A 14,860-nucleotide genomic window follows, 5' to 3' on the forward strand; every position below is an offset into this window, starting at 1 on the left:
TTCACATTAGTTTTCTGGCCGGCATCCTCACCGCACGCGCCAAAGCAAAAGCGTACAAGCTCAAGTGGCCTCTCACCTTTTAACGGTAATTCTTCCTCCCCCAGCGACTCACCATCAACGTACACAGAGGCCTTTTTGCCCTGCAGCATGAGTGCCACTTGGTATCCCTTCTTCGGCTCCCAACGGCCGCTCTGTTTTGTTGTCTTGCCTTTGAGCCCCGTCCCCCACGTCTTGTCCGCCGTATACGACAGTCCCATGGTATGATTGGAATTAGTGTCCCCCAACGTCGCAGTCAGTAGAGGTGTGTTCCCACTCGGAGCCTCTTCGATGGTCACCAACGCCACAAGTGTGAAGTTGTGGCTCAAGGATACATGACGTATACTATCACCCCGAGTGTTCACGGACCATGATACCCTGGAGCTAGGCTCCGTCAATTGAAATCCATATTTGGCCTTTCTTCCTTTCGTCACCGTCGCATTCAGGCAAAGGTACTCGTCGATCCACGTGCCATTGCTGGCCGTATCGGACAAAACTGCCACCAGACCCGCCGTGGGTATGGTCAAGTTGGAGAAGAAGGCGTCCTTTTTTGCCCAAGTACTGAGGACGGACTTGATTGTACCCAGTTCCTCCGTCAGGCGGGAAAGCGACATGACACTGCCTTCATAATCGCCCCTCCGTTGTAAAAGATGCAAACTCCCATCCGAGTACAGCAGGGTGCTGGCAAGCTCCCAACTCACATCATCCTCCATGGCAACAGGTCCAACATAAAAAGAACGGTTGTTGTCCGTGACCCAAAGATAGAGCGCTCTTTCCCTTTTCTCCCCCGAAACGTACCCTTTCTGAGTGTACAGCATGACCTTCTTTTCCTCAATGGTCGCGGTGATGAGGGCATCCACGTGCAAGCTCAGATCCAAAATGACTGCCGATTTTGACTTGGTCCACACGCCTGGGAGTGTCCCGATGGTCCCCGTCCACGTTGTCCCCATGTCACGCGACTCGTACACCCTCTGGCCGTCCTCGCAATCAACAATCATGAGAAGTGATCCCTCCCATTCGGTGATGCGGGGATTAGAGCATTTCGCAGGAGACGTTCCATTCGAAAGCATCCAGTTTGCGCCGCTGTCCGTCGAATAAATGATCATGGAGTAATCGTCATTATCATCAAACGCAAACACGGGAAACACAAGCGTGCCACCCTCCATCAGAACACCTGAGCCACCAGAAGGAAAAACCCTCTCAAATTTACCTTCGTAAGAAGCAGCAGAGGTATTCAGGACTGACAGCGATTTGGGGTCGTCCCAGCTGATCCGTTCACTCGGCTTGCCACCCGTAGAATTCGTGACAGTACCCACAACCAGTTTCAGATGTAGGCTGTCCCAAATCATACTCTCAGGATCATTGAAAAATTCAACGCCTCCCAAAAGAAATACCTTGTTGCCCTTCGTGGTTGTTGTGGGGCGGTGCACACCACCCAAAAGTTTCTTTCCATCCGCTGCAGTAAGCACGATGTGTGCCCTCCATGAGCTTTGATTGACCTTGTCAACAAGAGTGGTCCAGTTCCACGCAGAGTCAATGTACCCCGCAACAACATCAGAGTAAAAGGGCGTAATTAATTTGACACCGTCTTTTGGGGCGTTCGTGTGAACTTTGGCGTTTGTGTGGCCTTCGGCAAAAGCAGCAATTACTCCACCAGCACTGACAAGAGATGGTGAAACAAATGAATCCAACTTCGTCTGAGGAGAAGTTGTACCTTTCGGCAGCACCTGCGTCTTCTGCGGCACAAATAAATCAACCCTCTGCAGCTTCCGAAAATTCCTTAAATCACTCTTCCCATTATTCCCTCCAGCGGCCGCAGCTCCACAGGTACCGCAGCACATCATCACGACGAGGAGCAGCGCAGCAGAAAAAAAGAGATGCCGGGACATGTTGGGCCTCTGCGGCTCACTCTCTCTTCCTTCCCTCCTCCTTCCGCGGGATCCGGTCATGCCACGACGGTTGTGTGTGCGGGGTGTCTTCACAGCAGCACCACGTGAGAGCATACAAATATTTGTGTGTGGGCGGTGTGTGTTGTTGTTCCTTTCAGAGCCTTAGAATTTCGCAGTAGCGATTCGCGCTTGCTTGCTTTCTTTCCTAGCGTGTCTGTTCAAGAAGTGGGGAGGAATAACAGCGGCAGAAAGGCAACAAAAACGGCAATACATAAGACACGTCACTGAAACGCACGGAGTGTCGCTGCAGTAACAGCAATTGTTTCCTCCCACCACACACACGGAGTGAAAGGAATGTATGTCTGTGTGTCCAAAAAGAGGACGCGCAACCAACGACAGGCGTGCCATCGTCATGCATAAACACAGCTCGGGCTGCCGTTATCTCCCCCGCAGCCGCACGCGTCATTGGTTCCACAAGTAGACGGAGGTGAAGCGTGATGGGGAGCGACAGCAACACCTTTTTCCCTCGTCTATTCCCAAATAAATTCGATAACCCGCACGCCAGCCACCATCGTCGAGCACGTCCGCCCTACTCAGTGAGAATGTAAAAAGAGAGCCCCTGCCCCCGGAGAGGCAGCTGCGGCGGAGACCGTGAAAAACAGACCCGTTATGCATCGGTGAAGGGAATTGTGCCTTCTCTCCGCGTAGGGCGCTGTTGAGGACAGAGCTTTTCTACCTCAATAACCTGCGCTCAACGTTTTGGTGAAGCACAGCTTCCTCGCTTCTTCAGTGTCCATTCCACGTTTTGTTTTTGGGCGCCTGCAGAGCCGGGCAGCGGAGTAGATGCAGAATTGTATCTTCGCGCAGCTCACGTTGGCTGGTTTTCACAATGTCCGGTCGGTGGTTGTGGCATGCCGTACGGCGGTGGGTCAATCCGTCACTGCTGTGGCCCCGAAAGCCGCATGCTGGACGGCGAAATTCAACAGGTGTTGATCTTATCGGTGTGTCGTCGGCAGGCGACGTGCGCTTCCTCGGTGGTCTGACCCCTCTGCCATCATGAAATCGGCGACAGTGTGACGTTGATGAATGGATGTGTGCGCGCCATTTTGAGCACACGGTGCACTGTTTCTCGATGGCATTCCCCTCCTGCGCGGCGGAGACAGCCGCCCTCGGAAGCAAAGTCGCTATGCGGGTTGTGCCTCAATTGTGGTGAGGGCCACGTGAAGACTCCTGTCGTCATTTCCTTCACTTGCTTGGGCCTTGTGTGTTCCGGCGACGGCGGCGGGCGGTGACCAGTGCCAGCCCCAACAACCCGCAGGCATGCACGGACACACAACAGCAACGGTCCCCAGCAACGCGTGGGCCACAAAGTCACACACTCTCCTCCTCCTCTCCCACAAGAGAAGAAAAAAGAAGGCGGTGGTGATCGTTGGGCAAAAAACCAAGAAGGAAGGCGAACCCCAGCGGAGTGCCCACAGTTCTCTCGCCCCAAACAGAAAACAACCCGAAACAGATTCACAAACAATTCACTCCCCGCATCCCCCCATCCCATCCCCAAGCACCATCAGTAATGACATGTGAAGCGCTTCTCAAGAGCACCCCGTTTCACGGGTTCGTTTAGACTTCCCAGCGCCGACCACCCACATCAGCGCAGGGCTGCGGGAGCGAAAGGCGGTGCAAAACAAATTCACAAACAAAATCAATACAACGCAGCATCCACTACAATCCGCTCCACGAGAAAAAGCAGCAATGATGACGGTGGCAACACAAAAAAAAAACACAAAGACAACGCCTCAGCGGTGCGGCCACGCAACAAACACGTAGCAATGCCACCACCAGCACCATCCCAAATGCGATCCCTTCCACCTCCCAGACACACCGCAGTGCTTGTTGAGGCAAAGCACCACAGGGATTCTCGGGGAGAACCATGCGCCTGTTTCACTCACTGTAGAAGACACGTACTTCTGCATCCGCTACCCCCCACCTGGCACCGACATCCCTTCCTCAGCCCAAATTCCGCAACAACAACCACCGCCTCCTCCCTAAACTCACCCTCAGTCGGGTGCTCAACCGCGCCGCATCTCTGCCAGCCACCCATCAGCACCCTGTCTGCGTGCTGCACATAAATAATCTCCCACAACATTTCTCGAAATAATTCTTTCTAACCATTAAATTATGCCGCCAGACGCTCCTTGAGGTGCCTCACAGCGCTGGTTATCGTGTGGTGTGTTGCCCACCCGCCGTATTCGTCCGCAGCCCAACCAGCGTCATTGGATTTGACTTCACAAAGAAAAAGCCGTCCACCAGCGGAGGGTTTTCGACCTCCGGAATGTACAGCACCCCGCACTCTACATCAGTCTTCTGGTAACGGTGTTCCACAGACGGAAAAAAATCGTGCCTGTTGGAGCCCTCCTGTGAGTACACTTCCGGCGCACAGCGGTGTGACTGACGTCGTGTTGGTGGCCTCAGCCCCTCCAGTTTGAGTCCTACTGCAGTCATGGAATCCCCATTTAAAAATGCAAACACGGTGTAATTCCCCAAACTTTTTGGTATGAAATAATCTCTGACCCTCGATACAAATAAGTTAAAATCAGCCTGCGGCATTAACTTTGCCAACATGCACAATGTTTTAATTGCGAGGTGGGCAGTCATCGGTGCATTGAAAGGCGACTCGCCATTGCGCTCTCCTTGTACTCGGACGGTATCCACAAGCTTGTGGGAAACGTTATTAACATCTCACATTTTATTAGTTCCCAAAGTAAGGTAATATTTGGTATCCAAAGCGGTCATCTTATCAACTGTACTGTTGCAAACCTCAATCCGACCACCAGATCATCGCTTATCAAAGATGTAGCAAAGAAGCAGTCTCACTTTATCCATGCAACCCTCACCTCCCTCCAGTACTCTGCCTGCTTACCAAAAGACTGGTCACGCTTCATCCAAACACACAACGCCTTCACGTCCTTTTCGTCAGGGTAATTCATTACAGTTCTTACGGCTGTCCCTTGGTTGTACCATTCCTTAAAATTACCCTCGTTCGGTGTTGTTACCATAGCCATGCCCCATTCATGAGAAAGCCGCATCCTAGACGGATTACGACCCATCTTCGCCGCGCAGTAGACAACATACCCATTGAGCCCACGCCAAGACAAACTCCTCACAACAGACGCATTACTGGAGTCACCCATGTATACTGACACCGTTTTGACGGTCTTGTCAAACACTTACGTCGTATCTCCCAAACAGTGGAAAACAACCTGGAGTTGCTCCGCATCGTAGTGCAGCAGCTGGTAGATGAGGTAAGAACCGGCGTTCATCGAATTCCCGATCCCGGGCGTCCCAATCATGACACGCGCCTCTCGGGCTTAAAGTGCTCCTCAGGACGACTGTTAAACCACTCGGTTACATCGCCCTTGACGATCTGCCACACTCGCTCCACCCCACAGTTCACATGGCAGTCATGAATAAATTTATGCTCCTCCCATTTCCACGAGTACGGCCATCCCTCGTCCGAGGTGAGCACCATCAGACTGGGACGTGCTGCACCGGATTGCTCCACACCGTCATCCTTTTCAAAAGTTCGGCCAACTGCCTTGTACGTCCATGACTGTGCTGGTTTCCCCTCCTTCACCTCCATTCCCGCCCCTTTGCCGTCAGGAAATTCCACCACATGGCTCCACCTCGCATTCTACACAGACTCGTAGAATCCCCTGCATGAATTCCTTTCCACTCAACTGTAAATAGCCCATATTAATCGCCGCACCTACTCCACTCTTCTGCGAGTCGCAGCAGGCTGATCCATGTCGATTTGGGGCTCTGGCCTCGCCCTCCTCTGACGATCTCCCTGCGGTACAGCAAACGCGACACTCTTGGCATTGTCATTGTGTACACTCTTGCGCTTTCCAGACATTGTTTCTCCTTGTTTTCTTAGTTGGATTCAGTTAAAGCTAAAACTAACAAACAATCTAAAGGGGAATTTTAAAAAAATGCGCACGAAAATGACTAGCAGAAACAACAGGAGAGTCATCTACACAGTGTGACGGCACGGTTTGCGATACACACCACATGCACGAGGACCACCGCAACGACGGCAAGTGGGTGCCAACCACCCAGCACAACGTTGGAGAGAGCCAACAACAACAAAGTGGTGTGCACGGAGGGTTCACTCACGCATTCCGCTCGCTACGGTCTCACATCCGTGTGGCAGCGCCGTCACCGCACACACTCCACAATAATACATGCGCGCATATCGTCCCTGACACACACAAACACACAAAAGTGGGAAGGGGATTCGGTAAAGCAGCGGCCACACGCAGGGACCCCAAAATCATACACGCCACAACAGCGATGCATCATGGCAGCCTCCCAGGCAAAATAAAAGAAAAAGGCAAAAGGCAAATTACGTGCTTTATGGAAAATTTTTGCAATTCGCACAGCACAAAAGAACCATGACACTGCCTTCAATATTGCATTCGTCATTTACATTCCCAATGCATAGCACCACGGATATTGCCCCTCCATGGTGAAAACGGCTGTCTCGTTGTGGTGTCACCGCGCAGCCATCCGCCTGGGTGGGAAAAAGAGGAAGAACAGGCGTCCGTCCGCCTGAAGGAAGAGAGACTCAGCCGCAGTGTCCTCCATGACGCAGACACTCCGCGGCAAGTGCCCGGTGTCGTGTGCGGACTCCGCGAGGAGGTTTTGGGCACGCCGCTGTGCCACACGGTGTGACCCCTCGAAACGCAACAGCGGACATGTTCCCTTCCGGTCGCACTCGTGTCAGTGGTGGCATCCGCCGCCTTGCTGCGTGCTGGTGGCGTCGACTACGACGCTGCGGAGTGATATAGAATGCCCGACAGGAGCGGTGCTGCGTTGGGTGGGCAATGCGCTCCGCGGCGAGACACCCAGCGCGACTGCTGACCGCTGCGCTCACGCACTTCCCTCCACTCCTCTCCCTCCATTCGGCAACCGCACAGCCGCCAGCACATTGTCCCCGAAGCAACACACACGTGAAAGCGTGGCAGCATATTTCCCGAGAGAACAGAGTGACAGCTACACGCTGCGGCCATCGTGCCGACAAGTCCGGCGCAAACGCGCCCACACCCACAGCAGCAGACACAAAAAAGGATCTGACACTCCGTGCCACGTCCTCATGCGTGATGGTGCGGCGCTTCAGAGCAATACCGCCACACGCCGTGCAGCATTTCCACAGAGGATGAGAGCCACGGCGCACTCTCACCGTCTCCCCCTTCCTTCTCCTCATGTCCACGGAGTGACGCAACTGCCAGCAGCGAGCGCAGGAAGAGCATCCAACTGCACCGCAACATGTACGCCGTGCATTTGTGTGTGCCTGCAGTCACGCAAAGAATAAAAAAAGAGAAGAAAAAAAGAGAGCCACGCAAGTGAAGGGGCACACACAAACACGCAGCAAAGATGCAGGACTGAAAAAAAGGGAGGATGAAAGCCGCTGAGGCTCGAGATGGCACGGCAGCCCAACCAGCGGCAACCCACAATAATTTTCCTAAAATAAAAATAAGTTAGAAATTTTCTAAAACCCCTTTAAAAAACCTTGCACACCCATTAAAGAACTAAAAAAAAAAAAAAAAATCCCATCGTGACGCGGCAAAAAAAAAGACTGCTTGTACATTATTCATGCAAAAGTAAAAATACATTTGCTTCGACCGTTCAGCCCTATGGTGTCTACACAACACCCAAATTTCATTGGGGCGCTCAGTGCGTTTTTTTTTTTTTTTTTTGCATCCCAACTCCTTTTTTTTTCCACTCCGCCATCGTCGTGGCGCTCAATGCCGAGTGCACTTATCATCGGCAGGCGGAAACATTAAATACAATCCGCCGTTATCAGAAAATTACGCCATATAGGAGAAGACAGATATACGTATATATAATGAAAGAGAAGAACAAAAACATATAACCAGCGGTGCAGTCCCCGGAGGGGGAGCACGCCCTTACATAACGACTTTCATGGGGGAAAAGGGTATTCAAACCAAAAATAAAAATACATAAAATAAACGGTGCATCCACAAAATAGTTGGCAATTACTTCGGAGGGTGCGTGGAGAGGCACAGATGCTCACGCCGGTGGCAGTAAGTCCTCACTGCAATTTCTCAGTAAATGGCCGCAATGCCCCACATCCCCAACAGCATCAGCAGCAGCAGCGCCCGCGACACGCCCCCATGCATGGAGCCGTCACTTTTCTTGACCATTCTTAGTTCATCAACACTCAGTGGACGGTTGTACAGAAAAACGTTCCTCACCGTCACAGGAGAGTTGTGAATTTCGCACGCGCCAAAGCAAAAGACTGCGAGCTCAAGTGGTCTCTCAGCTGTTAACAACGTTTCCTCTTCTCCCAGCGACTGGCCATCAATGTACACAGAGGCCTTTTTGCCTTGCAGCATGAGTGCCACTTGGTATTCTTTCCCCGACTCCCAAGTGCCGCTCTCTGTTGTTTTGTCGTTGAACATCGTCACCCACTTTTTATCCGCGGTATACAAGATTCCCATGGTAAGCGGGAAATTAGTGTCCCCCAACGTCGCACCCAGTAGAGGTGTGTTATTACTCGGAGCCACTTCGATGGTCACCGACGCCACAAGTGTGAGGTTGTGGCTCAAAAACACATGACGCACTTTATTATCCGGAATGTTCACAGGCCAAATTACCCCGGAGTCAGGCTCCGTCAATTGAAATCCATCCTTGACCTTCCTTCCTTTCGTCACCGTCGCATTCAGGCAAAGGTAATCGTCGATCCACGTGTCACCGCTAGCCGCATCGGACAAAACTGCCACCAGACCCGCCGTGGGTGTAGACAAGCTGGAGAAGAAGGCGTCCTTTTTTGCCCAAGTACTGAGGACGGACTTGATTGTACCCAGTTCCTCCGTCAGGCGGGAAAGCGACATGACACTGCCTTTATCGTTGTCCCTCCGTTGTAAAAGATGCAAACTCCCATCCGAGTACAGCAGGGCGCTGGCGAACTCCCACTTCACAGCAGCGTCCGTAGCAACCGGTCCAAAATAAAACGAGCGGTTGTTGTCCGTGACCCAAAGGTAGAGCTCAGTGGCCTTATTATTCCCCGAGGCGTACCCTCTCTGAATGTACAGCATGACTTTCCTTCCCTCAATGGTCGCGGTGATGAGGGCCTCCACACGCAGGCTTACATCCTGAGAGACTTCTGGTTTTGACTTGGTCCACACGCCTGGGAGTGTCCCGATGGTCCCCGTCCACGTTGTCCCCATGTCACGCGACTCGTACACCCTCTGGCCGTCCTCGCAATCAACAATCATGAGAAGTGATCCCTCCCATTCGGTGACGCGGGGTTTAAGGCATTTCGCAGGGGACATGCCCTCAGAGAGCGACCATTTTTCACCGTTGTCCGTCGAGTAAATGATCATGGAGTAAACGACATCATTTACGCTCTGCGCCATCAGAGGAAACACAAGCGTGCCACCCTCCATCAGAACACCTGAGCCACCAGAAGAAGCAAACTCCTTCAATCCAGCTTTGGGTGGCTTTAAAGTAGTCTGGCTTAACGATGTGGGTGTGCCCCATGTGATCCATCCACTCTGCTCGCTGTCCGTAGGCTTCGTGACATCACCCACAACCAGTTTCAGATCCGGGCTGTCCCGTTTCCAATTCCCACTTTCATTGAGCATGTCAAAGCTTACCGCAAGAAGAAACACCTTATTGTCCTTCGTGGTGGTTGTGGGGTTGAACACACCGTCCACACGATTATTCGCTCCATCCGTTGTACCAAGCACGTTGTATGCCTTCCATGTACTTTCACTCACCTTGTCAACAAGAGTGGACCAATCCCACGAAGAGTCAATGTACCCCGCAACAACATCAGAAGAAATTGGCTTAATTACTTTACCATCAGCGGCATATTGGGCATTTATTTCGCCTCTGGCAAAAGCAGCAATTACTCCACCAGCACTGGCAAGAGAGGGTGAAACAAATGCATCCCGCTTCGTCCCTGGAGTACCTCCACCTTTCGGCAGCACCTGCGTCTTCTGCGGCACAAATACATCGATCCATTGCAGCTCCTGAACACTTCTTAAATCACTGTTGCCATCATTCTCCTTTGCAGGCGTAGCTCCACAGGTGGCGCAGCACATCATCACGACGAGGAGGAGCAGCACCGCGAAATTAAACACATGCCGGGACATGTTGGGTCTCTGCGGCTCACTCTCTCTTCCTTCCCTCCTCCTTCCGCGGGATCCGGTCATGCCGCGACGGTTGTGTGTGCGGGGTGCCTTCACAGCAGCAACACGTGAGAGCATATAAATATTTGTGTGTGTGTGCGTGTTGTTGTTGGTCCTTTCAGAGCCTTAGAATTTCACAGTAGCGATTCGCGCTTGCTTGCTTTCTTTCCTAGCGTGTCTGTTCAAGAGGTAGAGGGAAAAGGGAAAACAAGCCAAGTAAAGAGATGAGACAGCGAGCACTGCCACTCTGCACCGGCCATCACAGGCGTCACGGCGGACCGTCGGTGTACGCGGGCCAGCACTCCCACGGTGCAACACGCCTCACACCCAACAGGGGAAGACAGACAGAGAGGCAGTGAGACAAATGGATGCCGTCAAGAGGCACTCACAATCCACATGGCCTAGTAAGCATGCGGCCACTCCACGCAGAAGCGCAGCAGGAAAGGGTGAGAGGGGAAAAAAGCAAAAAGCAGCACAAACACACACGGAAGGAACAGACGAAAGGCGGAGAAAACAACGCCAAGGGCCTCACCCCGCCAGCCACACGCGGAGGCGGATCCTCACCCATCCACGACGCGGCACCCAGAATTTACACCGCCATCCCGTCCTCAATGGTTTGCGGCCCTCACCCCACGCGGTCACACGCGGTGCATCACGCCAACAGAAAAAGAGACTCGCAATGCGCGCTCTCTCTCCCCTCCTTTCCCCTCACGCCCACGGAAGGAGGCGGCAGCTGCACGCAACTGCCAGCACCAAGTACAAAGGAAGCATCCACCTGCACTGCAATGTGTGTGTCCTGCGCGTGTGGCTGTGTGGGCCCACTGCCACGCTCAACAAAGTAGGGAAAAAAGAAAAAACAATAAAAAAGAGAAGAGGCGTAAAGCATCTGAAGGGACGCACAAACACAAATGCACAGCAGGCGTCCACGGCGGAAAGAAGTGGAAAATCAAACAACATTCATTTAAAAACAGAACAAAAAGTTTCCCGTTCCTCACATTTTAACCCCCGCACAAAGAAAAAAAAAAAAATGTCCTCTATTACTGTTCCACAAAAAAAAAAGTAAAAAATGAAATGAAAAAAAACACAAAAATCCACCTGGTTAGCGTGTGGTCCCACCAAACTGCCTGAGTATTTTGACCACAAGGTAAATTTAGAAAGATACATCTCTTTCAACCGTCCGACCTCCACGTGTCCGCACATCGTTTATATTTCAAGGGGTCATCTGCGCGTTGCTGCTCCCCTCAGCCTTCTCATCGGCGCGTGAGTGCGGCCTGCAGGGCTCAGTCACTCGTATGTTTGTGTGGGAAAGATGAGAGAAGCACGCAGACATGACGGGAGTCGCGTCTCTCCACCGGGAGAGTGAGCGCAGCAAAAGAAAAAAATCATCAGGGGGAGAGAAATGCTCACGAGGCCAACCCCGAAGGGTGTGACGCACGAGAAGTGAACACGCAAAGCAAAACAAATCCCTAAATAAAAACACGGCGGCAGGGCGTGGCTGTGTGTGTGGCGCTGCGGTTGTCTGCCCGCCCTGGCCGCCAAAAAAACAAAACAAGAGGGAAAGAAATGTGTGCTCCGCCCCACAGGCCCTCGTCGCACGCCCACACGTCACGGCTCCCTCAGCGCGCCGTTCGTCGCGGCCCCTCCTCATGCGTGCAGCAGGCGAGGCGCACAGGGCCGTCGTCATGAGCGTGTCGGTGGGTGTGCGAGTGGAGCAGTTGGGCGAGAAACACACAGTACCCCTCACAGGAAAAGTGCAGCAAGAAACAATTAACAATGTGGAAAAGAAAAAAACGTCCATAGTGATTGCCCCAAAGAAACGAGCAAAAGAGAAGAGAAGGAATTTAAAAAAAAAAAGAAATTATTCTCTGCGTAGTAAAATTCATTCCTAGCGGTGTGTGTGTGTCGCTGCAGAGGAGAGGGCAAGTGCTCCACACTGAGACCGCACGCTCCTCACGCAGCCGCAAACCCCCACAGTCCCAGCAGAAGAAGCAGCGGCAGCAGTCCGCTCCCAGCAGATGTCAAGCCCACCACAGCCGCATGTTCTCTGGCGGCAGCTCCCTCCAGAGCTGCCCACCCCGCCAGTGATTCCCCTTGGCCATTCGAAGTGTGGGCCTTGTCCTTGAGTGCATTTATCTCAGTGGAATTCAGTGGGCGGTTGTACAGAAAGACATTTTTCACCTTCACATTAGTTTTCTGGCCGGCATCCTCACCGCACGCGCCAAAGCAAAAGCGTACAAGCTCAAGTGGCCTCTCACCTTTTAACGGTAATTCTTCCTCCCCCAGCGACTCACCATCAACGTACACAGAGGCCTTTTTGCCCTGCAGCATGAGTGCCACTTGGTATCCCTTCTTCGGCTCCCAACGGCCGCTCTGTTTTGTTGTCTTGCCTTTGAGCCCCGTCCCCCACGTCTTGTCCGCCGTATACGACAGTCCCATGGTATGATTGGAATTAGTGTCCCCCAACGTCGCAGTCAGTAGAGGTGTGTTCCCACTCGGAGCCTCTTCGATGGTCACCAACGCCACAAGTGTGAAGTTGTGGCTCAAGGATACATGACGTATACTATCACCCCGAGTGTTCACGGACCATGATACCCTGGAGCTAGGCTCCGTCAATTGAAATCCATATTTGGCCTTCCTTCCTTTCGTCACCGTCGCATTCAGGCAAAGGTACTCGTCGATCCACGTGTCGTTGCTGGCCGTATCGGACAAAACTGCCACCAGACCCGCCGTGGGTATGGTCAAGTTGGAGAAGAAGGCGTCCTTTTTTGCCCAAGTACTGAGGACGGACTTGATTGTACCCAGTTCCTCCGTCAGGCGGGAAAGCGACATGACACTGCCTTCATAATCGCCCCTCCGTTGTAAAAGATGCAAACTCCCATCCGAGTACAGCAGGGCGCTGGCGAACTCCCACTTCACATCATCCTCCATGGCAACAGGTCCAACATAAAAAGAACGGTTGTTGTCCGTGACCCAAAGATAGAGCGCTCTTTCCCTTTTCTCCCCCGAAACGTACCCTTTCTGAGTGTACAGCATGACCTTCTTTTCCTCAATGGTCGCGGTGATGAGGGCATCCACGTGCAAGCTCAGATCCAAAATGACTGCCGATTTTGACTTGGTCCACACGCCTGGGAGTGTCCCGATGGTCCCCGTCCACGTTGTCCCCATGTCACGCGACCCGTACACCCTCTGGCCGTCCTCGCAATCAACAATCATGAGAAGTGATTCCTCCCATTCGGTGATGCGGGGATTAGAGCATTTCGCAGGAGACGTTCCATTCGAAAGCATCCAGTTTGCGCCGCTGTCCGTCGAATAAATGATCATGGAGTAATCGTCATTATCATCAAACGCAAACACGGGAAACACAAGCGTGCCACCCTCCATCAGAACACCTGAGCCACCAGAAGGAAAAACCCTCTCAAATTTACCTTCGTAAGAAGCAGCAGAGGTATTCAGGCCTGACAGCGATTTGGGGTCTTCCCAGCTGATCCGTTCACTCGGCTTGCCACCCGTAGAATTCGTGACAGTACCCACAACCAGTTTCAGATGCAGGCTGTCCCAAATTATATTCTCATTTTCATTGGATAATTCAACGCCTCCCAAAAGAAATACCTTGTTGCCCTTCGTGGTTGTTGTGGGGCGGTGCATACCACCCAAAAGTTTCTTTCCATCCGCTGCAGTAAGCACGATGTGTGCCCTCCATGTGCTTTGATTGACCTTGTCAACAAGAGTGGTCCAGTTCCACGCAGAGTCAATGTACCCCGCAACAACATCAGAGTAAAAGGGCGTAATTAATTTGACACCGTCTTTTGGGGCGTTCGTGTGAACTTTGGCGTTTGTGTGGCCTTCGGCAAAAGCAGCAATTACTCCACCAGCACTGACAAGAGATGGTGAAACAAATGAATCCAACTTCGTCCCTGGAGTACCTCCACCTTTCGGCAGCACCTGCGTCTTCTGCGGCACAAATAAATCAACCCTCTGCAGCTTCCGAAAATTCCTTAAATCACTCTTCCCATTATTCCCTCCAGCGGCCGCAGCTCCACAGGTACCGCAGCACATCATCGCGACGAGGAGCAGCGCAGCAGAATAAAAGAGATGCCGGGAAATGTTGGGCCTCTGCGGCTCACTCTCTCTCCCTTCCTTCCCTCCTCCTTCCGCTGGATCCGGCCACGCGGCGACGGTTGTGTGTGCGGGGTGCCTTCACAGCAGCAACAAGTGAGAGCATATAAATATTTGTGTGTGGGCGGTGTGTGTTGTTGTTCCTTTCAGAGCCTTAGAATTTCACAGTAGCGATTCGCGCGTGCTTGCTTTCTTTCCTAGCGTGTCTGTTCAGGAAGTGGAGAGGAGCAAAGCAGCGGCAATACATCAGTCACTTCAGTGGGAACCGGAGCAGGGCACCCACGCGGACAGCAGGACACAAAACAATCCGGAAGGGACAGCACGGAGGACCATCGCCCACAGAAAAGAGCAGCAACACACACACGGAGTGCGAGGAAAGCACTGACCCTCTCGCAGGCACCGCACCCACTCACCCCGCTAAACCCAGCGCCACGCACCGCCACTCTGCACCGGCCATCACAGGCGTCACGGCGAGCCGTCGGTGTACGCGGGCCAGCACTCCCACGGTGCAACACGCCTCACACCCAACAGGGGAAGAGAGACAGAGAGGCAGTGAGACAAATGGATGCCGTCAAGAGGCACTCACAATCAACATGACCCGTGAGC

The 14,860-nt window shown here is 52.7% G+C and overlaps 3 protein-coding genes and 1 pseudogene across 3 annotated transcripts, besides 6 other annotated features; all 4 read right to left on the bottom strand.

The window, feature by feature from the left end:
* Tc00.1047053511311.7 (trans-sialidase, putative) lies at positions 1-2,039 on the bottom strand (the record flags this gene model as incomplete). Its single annotated transcript, XM_810104.1, has 1 exon — positions 1-2,039. A coding segment is annotated over one exon (2,039 nt), but the record flags the coding sequence as incomplete, so codon positions are not given.
* Positions 1-9,858: a sequence feature (areas not merged during assembly with more than two copies in the genome that could not be assigned to a particular haplotype).
* Tc00.1047053511311.14 lies at positions 3,719-5,674 on the bottom strand (annotated as a pseudogene).
* On the bottom strand, positions 8,048-10,216 carry Tc00.1047053511311.20 (trans-sialidase, putative; the record flags this gene model as incomplete). Its single annotated transcript, XM_810099.1, has 1 exon — positions 8,048-10,216. One exon carries the CDS (start codon positions 10,214-10,216, stop codon positions 8,048-8,050), a length of 2,169 nt encoding a protein of 722 aa, XP_815192.1.
* Positions 9,859-10,838: a sequence feature (heterozygous, Esmeraldo-like haplotype).
* Positions 10,839-11,444: a sequence feature (areas not merged during assembly with more than two copies in the genome that could not be assigned to a particular haplotype).
* Positions 11,445-12,463: a sequence feature (areas merged during assembly that could not be assigned to a particular haplotype. This can correspond to areas where the two haplotypes were merged or to regions with more than two copies in the genome that were merged during assembly.).
* On the bottom strand, positions 12,089-14,197 carry Tc00.1047053511311.30 (trans-sialidase, putative; the record flags this gene model as incomplete). The annotated part of the gene is made up of 1 exon (XM_810100.1): positions 12,089-14,197. One exon carries the CDS (start codon positions 14,195-14,197, stop codon positions 12,089-12,091), a length of 2,109 nt encoding a protein of 702 aa, XP_815193.1.
* Positions 12,464-14,061: a sequence feature (areas not merged during assembly with more than two copies in the genome that could not be assigned to a particular haplotype).
* Positions 14,062-14,860: part of a sequence feature (heterozygous, non-Esmeraldo-like haplotype) that runs on past the window's edge.

The sequence above is a fragment of the Trypanosoma cruzi genome, genomic scaffold (genome assembly GCF_000209065.1).
Source record: "Trypanosoma cruzi strain CL Brener 1047053517089 genomic scaffold, whole genome shotgun sequence".
NCBI lineage: Eukaryota > Euglenozoa > Kinetoplastea > Trypanosomatida > Trypanosomatidae > Trypanosoma > Trypanosoma cruzi.